Source organism: Lonchura striata, chromosome 26 (genome assembly GCF_050655825.1).
Source record: "Lonchura striata isolate lonStrDom1 chromosome 26, ASM5065582v1, whole genome shotgun sequence".
NCBI lineage: Eukaryota > Metazoa > Chordata > Aves > Passeriformes > Estrildidae > Lonchura > Lonchura striata.
In genome coordinates, this window is record NC_140728.1 from 2344002 (window position 1) to 2355632 (window position 11631).

At 56.7% G+C, this 11631-nt stretch overlaps 1 protein-coding gene across 1 annotated transcript; it reads right to left on the reverse strand.

The window, feature by feature from the left end:
• Positions 1–789: 789 nt before the first annotated feature.
• DEF6 (DEF6 guanine nucleotide exchange factor) lies at positions 790–11268 on the reverse strand. The gene is made up of 11 exons (XM_021535998.3): positions 11096–11268; positions 7213–7353; positions 5596–5781; positions 4071–4298; positions 3845–3991; positions 3569–3677; positions 3189–3487; positions 2638–2804; positions 2243–2441; positions 1761–1851; positions 790–1532 (listed from the first exon to the last, which is right to left on the reverse strand). Exons 1-11 carry the CDS (start codon positions 11189–11191, stop codon positions 1321–1323), a joined length of 1875 nt encoding a protein of 624 aa, XP_021391673.2. The 5' UTR covers positions 11192–11268; the 3' UTR covers positions 790–1320.
• Positions 11269–11631: the final 363 nt, after the last annotated feature.

The window sequence follows — 11631 nt, forward strand, 5'->3', positions numbered from 1 at the left end:
TCACGGGGTTTTGCTCCGCGCCCGAGGAGCCCGAGCGCTGCCAGTGACCCCCCCTGGCGCCTCGATGGAAGACAATAACCCAGCCTCGAGGCGGAGCTGGGAAGAGCTCACTGAGCCCACAAAACCCGTGCGGAGCGGCGGGATCCTGTGTCCCGGTAGCCCGGCCGGGATGGCGCGGAGCGGGCAGGGCTCCCACACGGGACAGGGCTGAGGGCCGCCCCGCGGTGTCCCAGCGCGGAGGGAAGGGGGCAGAGGCGATGTTCGGCCTGCACTGCCCTGCCCGTGCCCCCGCTGTGCGTCAGCGCGTGGGCCTGGGCCCGGCACACTGAGCGCTTTGTCCCGGGCCCCTTCGGCCTCGGTGGAAAAAAACTGAGAGAAACCCTGTGAGACCGTTCGAGGCCCGGGAGGAAACAGATCACAATCGCTAACGAACTGAGCTCGTCTGAGTGCAGAGATGGAGTCGCTCCCCGGGGCCTGTTCCAGAGGCGACCCTGGCTCTAGAAACACCCCAAAGGCACAGCTGACTGGACTGTATATTTATACATAGGTGCTTGAAAAACTAACCCAAATGATGGTGTGTTATTGGGGCTTTTTTGTTTTGTTCTGTGTCCCTCTTGGCCCTCCACACACCAACCAAGAATCTGCTGGTGGGGCCACTTTTCACAGGTTGTGGCTGATTGCTTTCAAAGGGCTCTTTCATACACAAGAAGGGAAATCCAAACCCTGCCCAGCCAAGGAAAGGGGGCTGGTGCCTGCAGGGCCACTAGTGTGTGCGGCAGGAGGTCTGTGGCCAGTGGCTCCAAAAGCTTTATTGGTTATTTCTGCTAAGTGACTCCAGTACTACCAACCACAGCCAGGGAACACAGTGGTAGCTGTAGTTAGGACACCTGATGTGGTGTGGGGGTGACAAGAAGGTCCAGGTGTCCATGGCTGGTGACAAAGACCCACACCCTGGAGCACAGTGAGTGATGCAGAAGGGTTGTTGTAGAAACCAAGAGGAAACTGCAGCCCCTGGGCCACAGGGTCCCGACCCATCAGCGTCTCTTTTTTAGTAGAGGGTGTAAAACAGAGCACGAGGAATTGAGTCCTGCAGTCCAGAGGAGAAGGTCCCAGTGTCCTCTCCCCAACACTGGGCTGCCTGATCCTCCTGGCACGTGGTGGCTGCAGCTCTTCACTGATGGAAATGGGAGCATCTCTACCTTATGCAGTCCCCTGCAGGCTCTGTGCTGGTCCCCATGCAGAGATGGCCACACTGACCGTCCACTTGGAGGGACAAGCTGAGCCCTGCCATTCCCAGCTGGGCTCTGCCATCCTGCTGGGCTAATTGGTGGGCTCTGTGGCCATGGTGTCCGCATCTGGAGATGGCAACACGCTGCTGTTCCCACCGTTGCTCACGTTTTCCTTGCTGTTTTCCCTCGTGGGGTCACTGCCTTTATCCTCCACCCTCTGCTTGAGTTTGAGGGAAGAATCTCTCCGTGACAGAAGGGGCTGGTAGCCGGCGAAGACTCCTCCACTCACGTTTGTTCGCTTGTCTGGGGGTGGACAGAAAAAGAGAATTGTTTACCTGGGACCCAAACTGTTCAGCTGAGGAAAAGGTTTGTGGAGTTCCTCCTTGCCGGAGGCATTACGGTATCTTCTCTGAGAGTCCTTCCAGCCACCAGATGCCCCCAAAAAGGGGAAGATGGGTGGGGGTCTGGGCTCATGCCCCAGCACAGGGAGGTCCAGGGAAGGGTGGTCAGCTGGGTCAGCTGCTCTCCTACCTCCTGGCCCGATGGGGTGCATCAGCCGGTTCATCTGGACGTTCCAGTGCTTGACGTTGGTGCTGGCCTGTCGCAGCTTCCTCTGGGCTGCCTGGCAGGGGATGGAGGAAAGGGGTGAGCTGGTGCCCCACTGGGACCATGGGCACGTGTTTGCCTTCTCTGAATAAGCCTGGATTGGAGGTTCCCTCTGGGATGGAGACCCAGTTCACCAACCTCTAGACCTTTTGCTCCCCCTCCAACCCTTCCCTCTTCACACACTCCCACTGTTAACATTGCTTTGGACAGCAACACTTTGTCCCCAGGGCAGGACACGCTTGTCCTGTCTCAGCCACTGCATCACACCCTGCCTGCACATGGCACAGCTCAGAAACCCCCACGGCAGTTCCAGCCTGGTCCTCCCCAGTATGGAGGTGACTCTGGGAGGGCTGGAAAGTCCCCTGGGTTCACCATGTGAGGAGATGTGGCACGGATGTGATGCTCACCATGACATCTTGGTCCACCCGCTGCCTGTTCACTCTCACTTCTTCCAGCTGCTTCTGCGCCTCTTCCAGACACTTGTTCTTGTTCTCCATCTCCTGCTTGAGGACTTGCTTCTCCCTCTGAGTTTTGATGATATATTCTTCTTGCTCCTCCTTCAGCTTCATCAGCTCTTTCAGCTTCTCCTCTTCCTCAGCCAGTAGCCTGACAATGAAGAGCAAGAGGTGAGGATGTCCCCCTGCCCCTTCTTCCACCAGCTTTCCCTGTCCCAGCTTGCATACTGGGAAGTCACCAGCACACCCTGGGAGCACTGAGCTGCCCTGGGGAGCACACCCCCACGCCCACCTGCTGCCCTGGGAGCAGGACTGCCCAAGGAGGGGGAGGGATGCCCTAGTCCTACCTGGCCTGAGCACATCTCACAGCCTCCTCGTCCTGCCGTGCTTTCACCTCCTGCTGCAGGGCCTCCTGGAGCCTCCCCTGCATGTCCTCCAGCTCCAGGATGCGCTTGCGCTGCCGCTCTGCCTCTGCCTCCTTCAGGACCATCTCTGCCTGCATGGAGGCACGAGCCTGCGGGGGGACAGGAGCCATCAGTGGGCCAGGCCACCACCAGTGTCCCCAGAACCCAGAGCAGGGGCAGCCCATGGCGACAGGTCCAAAGCAAAGCTGTTTCCCTGCTCAGGAGACAGGCTGTGTCATTTGGAGCCAGTGCTGGCTCTGAGGTCAGAAACGGACTCTTTGTCCAGCCTGACACCAGAATTTGCCTCTCACTGTCCCCCAGCTAAAGCCCCTTGAGCAGGTTGCCCTTATCTCCTGCTCAAAGGAATCTGAGGCACAGCAGAGCCCAGAGGTGATGGGTGGCAGCAGCACTGTACATCCAAACCTCTGGGCTGCCCAGGAGGAGAAGGAAGCACCCACCCCATGAGCACCATGGCCCATGTGGGATGTACCCACCTGCTCAGCCTCCCGCAGCTGGATCTCCAGGGTCCTCTGCATCTCCTCGTGCTGCTGCCTCCGCCGCTGCTCCTCCTCCTGCAGCAGGATCTCTGCCTGTCTCTGGGCCTCCTTGAGCAGCTCCAGCTCCTGCAGCTTCCTCTCCTTTTCCTCCTGCAGCTGCTTGAGCCGTTGTGTCTCCTCCTCCTTGGCCGCCTTGCGCTGCTCGCGCTGCTCGCGCTGCTCTCGGCGCTTCTGCTTCAGGTCCTTGTGCAGGGACTTCTTTCCCTCTGCCTGCAGCCGGATGGCTGTCTGGATGGCTGGAGAGGGAGGGCACGCTCAGTGGGGACGTGCAGGGGGCATGGGGGAAGCTGGGGAAGGGGCATGGGGTGGGCACGGACCGAGCGTCCACTCCTGGCGCTGCCGGGTGTCCGAGGCGCTCATCTCGTAGGTGCGGGACAAGGTCTTCACACAGAACATGCACCTCTTCCCATCCTTGTCTGGCAACACCTGCAGGGAGAGGAGACAGCACAGCCTTACCCCCCGTACCCCACCTTATCCTCTCCAGCCACAGGACCGGCTCTCCCATGCTCAGGGATGTGAAGTTGTGTGTTCTTGGGTCTCCCTTCCAGGGGTCTGAACAGTCTGCTGTCCCCAAGCTGAGCCCGGGGCTGTACCTCCACGCAGCAGTGCTTGTCCAACGCGATGCTCCCCTTCTTCTCCTTCCGTTCCTCGCTCATGTAGTAGGACAGGACACTGGGCTTCAGCATGAACCACCGCTCTGACCAGTTCCTCCTCAGCTGGCCCTTCTTCCAGAGGTAGCCCTGCACCCGACAGACACAGAGATCAAAACAGGGTGGGAGCAGGACGGAGCTCGTGCCCCAGAATATGTGGGCTCCTTGCCTGTTTGAGCACATCCTCAATGACCTCCTGGTACACCTCCTCCACGGCCATGCTGATGGCCTCCTGCTCGATGCCTCTCAGGAAGCGCCCCGAGTTCACCATGTCCAGGAACTGCCAGACCGTGAGGCCGCCCTGCCCCTGCGGCTCCTGGGACAGGAAATCATCCAGCTCGCAGGAGTTCAGCTCCACGTTCATGGCTGTGCAGATCTTCTTCAGCAGGTACTCCACCTGTGGGGAGGAGGACACACAATTTGGAGAGCCCAAGGCCACATCTCTCTCCAGCTGGGAGATCCCAGAGGGATCACCCTTTGTGATGGCATCCCAGGCAGCAGGCTGGCTCAGGAGACTGGAACTGGGTTCAAGTTTGACCTCTACAGAGAGGTTTTTCCTTTTAACCCCAAAGCTGGGATGTTTTGGCTAGTTTGTCTGCAGAGTGAAAAATCTCTGTAGCAGTCAAGAGCCTGAGGGAGTACAGGCCAGCACTGCTGAACATCATTCAGGACTGATGTCTCACAGCCACAGTGAGCTCGGCACCACTGCTTCCCAAAAATCACTGGGGAGGAGCAGGGGGACAGGTCCCTATAGAGAGGAGCATCATTTTAAAACTGCAAATAAAAAGAGTCAAGGGTTGACATGGTGTGGGGAAGACTCACTCCAGCTCAAGTTTTGCTGCCAGCTCTCCTCTGCCCACAGTCTGGGGACTGAGACCAGTGGGTGACTGCAGGGAGCCACACAGGAAGGTGACACACAGCAGAACACCATGCTGGATTTTTTTATGTCATTTAATTGTGAAAAGGGCAAGAATTGAATGTTGGTGCTTAGGATGATTCAGTTTTTCATGGTCTGAGGAACAGGAAACACCTCTCCCAGGGCACAGGAAGTGCGGTCGCCCTCCTACATCTACGCAGCACAGTGCTTCTTGCCTTTTTTTCTCCTCTTTTTTCTTTTTTTTTTTTTTTTTAATTTTGACTTTTCTGCTGATCTCAGAAGGTTGATGGGGAAGAAGGCAACAGCAGCCATGTTCCTCCTGCTGAGGCCACTCTTGGCTTCTGCACGTGTGCATTCTCCTCAGATCTGCTCCCCTTCTCATGGGGGTTTAATCTGACCCCAGAGAAAAGGAGAACCTTCCCCTCTAAATGCTGTGGAATTTGGAGATTACTGCTAGGCTTTTCTTTGGCTGGCACCTCACCCTTAGCACTCTTCATGCTGGGCAGGGGCTGAGCACGGGGTGGCCATGGAGAGGGACAGCCAGGTCTGCTCTAGGCTGGAGCACTTTGGAGGGGTCTCCCCTCTGAAGTCCCCCTCTTCTCCCTGGGCAGTGGAGGTGGCTGTGGGCACAGCAGGGGTGTCCAGGGCAGACAGCCCCTTGTCCCACCCCCAGCCTCCTCTCTCTCATCCCCTGGAGCACCACATCTTGCAGGATACAGTGGAATGTGCCAGGAAGTGACAGTGTCACCCACAAATGGAGCTCTGCCAGCACATGGAGCCCTGGGAGGACAGGGCTGGGGGGAGAGGCAGGTCCTACCTCATCTGGCACCATGACAAGAGGATATTTGTCTTCAGACAGAAAGTTGAAGAGACACCAGAGCTTGAAAGCATCCTGGTGGGATACAAGGCTATTCCCATTCCGGTCGGGTTTGTAGTTCTTCTTCGCCGTCAGGGTCCAGCAGAGCTCATCGAAGTTTTCTTTGACAAAAGCGCCTTCCTCCACCTGCAGGCAGGAGTCAGGGGGTGAGTGGGGAGCTGAAGAGCTACAGAGGGGAGTTCTGAGGGGAGGAAGTGCTGGAGAGAAGAGTCCCTCACTCCTAAAATCTGTCCAGTGAGAAGCATGGGGTGATAGGCAGCACCAGCAGGAACCTGGGCTGAAGCACAGGCAGGATGATGTGGAGCTCTCATCCCCAGTGCCTCCATGATTTGGGGTTTCTTGTTTTCCCATTTAACCACAAAGAGGAACTGAGGAGTGAAGGGAAGTGCTGACCCAAGGGCAGCCAGCAGGAATGGTGCCTCCACCAGCCTCATCCCTGCTGCTGTTCTTTAATTGTGTCCTGGTACTGTGAGCTGCCCCAGGCACAACGTTTGGTGAAGATGGGTCAACTGGAATGGGGATCAGAGGAGCTCTGGCTGTCCCTGGGTGCTCTATCCCAGCTGTGTGAGCACAGGAGCAAACTGTGGCCTGTAGCAGCAAAGCTGGAGGAAAACCTTTGGGTGGCAAAAGCTAAAAACGTCTCTTACTAGGAAAACCCACTTCCCTCTTTTCAGGCTGCCTCTGGGATTCTATTAGCCATGGTGAAACCAGAAGGGATGGGTTTAAAAATCACCTCCCACAGAACCATGTGAGCAACTGGAAGGATTTTGGCCACTCTGTGATGGAGAGATTAGGCTGGGCTGACCTTGGGCAGCTCCTGCTCTGGGCTGAGGGAGCTGGGGAAGGCTTTTCCCTTGCTTGCTGCAGACCAGATCCCTGCAGCCAAGATCTGAACCAGGATCAGACTGGGCAGCTGCTGACCAGCTCTGGGCAAGGCAAAGATGGGCACAGGGATGGGGACAGGCACAGGGATGAGGACTGGCACAGGGACAAGAACATCAGGAGAGCCAGGGGAGTGAAGGGTTACTGCACCCAGCTCCTGCCCCTTTCTGTGAGCACACAGTGGAAGAAAGCTGTCAGTCATTCTTCCTCTCCTCACGTGCCTGGAAGAAACAGCACCCACAGACCAACCTCTGGCAGTGCCAGACAAAGGTGTCTTTGAACTGCAGAAAAAAAGGGAGAAAGCCCCAACCCACCCCAACTCTGCTCCTGCTTGCAGCTCGCCCTCCTCCCTCTCCTCTTTACCAAATGAGGTCACACCTCAAAGGTGAGGATAAAAGGGGCTGATTTCTCTCTCTGAGCCCTTCAGGAAATGTGGTCAGAGATGCTGCTCCATCCAGAGCTGTGACGTAAAGGGATGACTTCATCCTTGCCAGGGAGACGCTGAGTATTAAACATTTCTCACTCATTTTGGCATTCGTCTGAGCACTCCCCATCTCTCTGCACCCTCTTTCCACCCACCAAGGAATGTGATTCCAAGAGCTAAGGGGAGCTCCCAGGAACCTCAGGGTTCTCACGTGAGGAGCAGCAGGTCTGGGGGATGACCAAGGAGCTCACCTTGTCCAGGATGTACTTGTTGAGGTAAGGCATGTAGCCCTGGCTGGACACTGGCCCGTCATCGTCGTCGCGGAAATGCTCTTCCAGTGCCACGGGGTCGTGGGGGATGCACAGCACCGTGTACAGGTTGTGAGACAGCACCTGGCCAAGCACAAGGGGTGGTGAGAAGGTGAGCAAACCTCCAGCCCTGCCCCAGCACATCCCCAAGGTGCCACCCGCTCCCTCACCCCCCTGGGCACTGTGCCCTGCATGGCATCACCTCCCGGCAGCCACAGCATCCAGTCAAGCTTTGGGTTTGGCATTATTTCCAAATGTAAACTTTAGAGAATCATTTAGAAACAGGCAAAAAATCGAGGATTTTCCCACATTAGTTTCTTTTCTTGGCATATGAGGAACTTCTTTCTTGAAAGGGCTGTTTCAAACCTCTCAGAGCGAACAGGACTCGCTCTGATCTAGAAAAGCTGATAAGCCACCCCAAGCTATGCATTTGGCACAACCACAGCCCAGCCTGGCAGCACCCACTGTCTGCTGGGGACACAGAAAAATGGAAACATGAAAATAGGAAAGACTGGTGAGAAACTAAGCAAAGGTTTTGTCTGGAATGGAAGCAGACAATGGAGATCTGGAGACACACCATCCCCAGAAACTCAGCAAGGCTTGCCAACAGCCTGCTTAGTTCAAATCCCCCTAAACAAAGCATATTTACAAGCTCATGGATTTCCCATGTGCTGGAAAGCCTGGAGCAAGGCTGCCCATGAGCACCACCAGCATCTCTAGCTTGTGATGCTGGGCAGGTGGTGCTCTCCTTGCCTTTACATCCCAGAAGCAAGAGATGGTCAAACCAGCGTCCCAGACTGACACCTCACCACTGCACCAGGATCTGCTGATGCAGCTTGCCAAGGGCTCAAGAGAGGGGCTGGAGGTGATGGAACAGCATCCCAACTCCTCTGTGCAGGGCTGGAAATTTCCTCCCAGCAGCAGAGGAGTGGCCTGAGGCCATGATGGCTGCTGCAGCTGGAGACAGTTCTTGCTCAACTAGATTTTCATTCTCTTTTCCACCTTCTGGACCAATGGGATCAGCAGGACTCCACCCTGTGCTCAAACAACAGGGCTGTAGCCCCGAGCACTGCTGCTGCACAGTGCCTTTTGGGGCTCAGTGCAGCCCCAGGGTCCACACAGTGGTGGGAAGGCCTGGGAATATCACAGACATCTTCCAGAAAGGTCACAAATCCATTAGGATGAATTCAAAGTTTGAGAATCGTATCCCATTCTCTGTTTCCAACGTTTCATCTCCATCCTTCACCCCTCCTCCCAGAGCACTCCTAAAGAGTCCTGTGAGGTCTCACTTGTGATCCCAGCTGTGGGGGGCACCCTGAGCCCCTCCACCCATCCTGGCACCCTGTGACCCAAAGCCCCTCCACTGACAAATGGGGAGGAAAGCCCTGGCCTGGTCAATGGTGGCATGGCTGGAGATAGGAGAGGTGAGAAACCCTTGCAGGCTCTGAAACAGCGACAGGAGGAGGAGAATAACAGCAGGGGAGAGGGATGCTAGGAAAGCAGCTTGCTGGTACAACCGTTCCCCTGTGACATGCAGGGGATGGCCGGAGGGCAGGGGTCAGCCTGACTCCTCCTAGTGCCCTGGATTCCTCCGAGCAGCAGCCTTGTTTCTGTTCTCCACCCTCTCCCACCCATCACCCATGAGCAGAGGTGCCCAAAAGCACCAGGGCAGCGCTCGGTATTTCCAGGCACGCATGGCCACCCTGAAGGGACCACACCCCATCCTACATGCACAGCCCTTCCAGCCCGGCCAGCGAGGGGGATGCGATGGCTCTGAGAGCACCAACGCTTCCCAAGAGAAGAGCAGGGCTGGTGGTGTGCCTGTGCTGGGAGCAAAACTACCCGACCTCTCTGGGCGCGCAGCACCCGACCGCAAGCTGTCCTTCCTTCCTGTGCACACACACACACACACTCACACTCACACACACACACCCCTACACTCCCACAGCATCTGCACATGCCTGCCTGCGCAGAAGTGCCCCTGCGAGGAGCCCAATGGCTTCCCACAGCTGCATCCTCATGCTGGGAACCCCGACACCTTCCCACAACAGTGCCCGGAGCCCCTGCTCTGCCAGGCCAGCTCTGGGGCTGGCTCTGTCCCCTAGGCACAAACCCCGTGTCTCTGCCACCCCTGCTCAAGCCCTTTCGTGCAGCAACACGCCTGGGTGAGGGAGCAGAGCACAGCCCAGGGCTCAGCAGCCCTGCAGGGGTTTGGAGAGGGCTTGGTGGCTTTAACACTTTATTGCTCAGAGCAGCGAGACCCCAGATTCCTTCTCACTGAACCACGGCTGGCCTGTGTAGGCTGGGGCAAACTCGAGTGTTTTTGTGGGTGGAAACAAGATCTCCCTGGCCTGGAGACAGCGGGAAAGTCATCCAGAGCTGAGCTGAGCTGTGTTGTTCAATGATGTGCCACCAACCCATCCCGTCACCGAAGGCGCGTGGGAGAACATCCCTTCCCCTCTCAAGCGTCCCCCTGAGTAAAGTCACTTTGGAGGTGCCATCCCCAGCATCACCACAGCCCCTACACCACGGTTTGCAGACCCTGCATGAACTGTCCATGAAACTGCCACTAAAATCAGAGTTTCTGTGGCCTCAGCATCGTCACTGGTGATAAAGATCTCTCAAGACAAGCACTGCTGCTGGTTTTGGGTCCACCCCATGCTCGGGCCAGGCTCTGCACCGAGCAAAGAACACAGCAGCCCCTCTCAGGGATTAGCAAACTGAATTAAGCTCTGGCCTACTTTAGGATTTTCCTTAATTCCTTCAGCTATTTCTACAGTTTTAGCAGGTGAGCGTGGCTCGCAGGGCACATGCCACGAGTTCTGGGGGGCAGCTGAAGGCTCTCAGCCGCAGAGGCTGAGCAGGAAGAATCTGCCTCCCGCTGCTTCTCCTCCGGATCCCTGCAAACAAACTCTTAATTCTGGGGCAAAACACACTCCCCTTCCAAAGACCAGCACCTTCCCTGCAGCCTGTCCCGGGGAAGCCCTATAAAATAAAGGGAATGGAGGAAAAGGTTTTTTTTTGCAGTGGTTCAAAACGGTCTCGCAGACTGGCAGCAGCTGCCATGTCCTGACGCAATACCTCCCTGTGCTCAGCATGTTCCTGCTCAGGTCTCTTCTCTCATACAGACCCTGGTACCAAGCAGCATTTCCAACCCCAGTGCCAGCCTAAGAACCAAAACGGATGAAAAAACCACATTCCCACCGTATGCAAAGGTTAAAAAATAAATTATTTTCAGAGCCAAGGGGCTCCCTGGTGAGTTCCATCAACCCTGGCCTGGGGGCAAACAAAAAGATTTTTAAAGCTATGATGGGTTTAATGAAGGGCTGAGAGCATAAGCCCTCTGAAAGCCGCTAAGAGTGGGGAGAGGGGAAAGTAGAGAGTTTTTTAAAGTGCTCTGTTACTTCTAGCCACACCACTGAGGAGTTTTTGTTAAAAAACAACCTGTCCCTACCTCCCGACCCACTGGCTCAGCAAGGAGAAACACAGGTGCTCCGGCGAGCAAGAACACGTGAACAGAGTTTGGGCTCTTAGCTGGCCATAAAAAGCACAATAAACTGATAACTAAAATTTAGATTTCTTACCGTTTTCACCTAGAAAACACCTCTGAGCACGAATTCCCCCCCAGCCCATTTTTTTTTTTTTTTTAAAGGGAGATGCCACAGAGCCTGAGAGCTTCACCAGAACCAGCGTGGAAGCAACAACAAGCTCTTATAGATCATAATATTTAACAATTTCTCCGTGGAAACCCGCGGGGATGCAAAGCAGCCCGGGGCTCGTTCCGCCGCTCGCTGCCCACCCTCCCTCCGCGCTCCGGGGGACTCACTTTGAGCTGGGATTTGGAGACCTTGCCGCTCTTCTCCACGTCCAGGGCGGTGAAGGCGTACCAGATGGACTTGAGCAGCTCGGCTCGCAGGTCCATGGCTGGCGGCGGCGGCGGCGGCTCTGCCGAGCCCGCGGATCCGGTTCCTGGAGCCGCCCGGGCGGGCGGGACGCGGGGCGGGAGCGCCGCCTGCTCGGGGCGCCCCGCGAGCCCCCGGCCCCGCCGCCGCCGCTCCTGCCCAGCGCGGCCCAGATCCGTCCTAAGTTGCGTTTTGGGGAGAGGAATCTTTGTGTTGGCTCAAGCAGCAGCTTTCCCTCCCTGAGAGCGCTGCCTTCGGAAGGGATCGGTCTCGCCGGGCGAGCGCAGACTCAGCCCCTGGCATCCTCTCGGGTTGTGCCCGCGGAAACATCTTTCTCTACGAACTCCTCTGGGATGTCTAAAACACGAGCCACACGACTGCCGGGAGCCTGTGCCAGGCTCAGGTTTACAGCTGGACTCGAGGATCTCAGAGGTCTTCTCCGGCTCTGTCCACCCAGCAC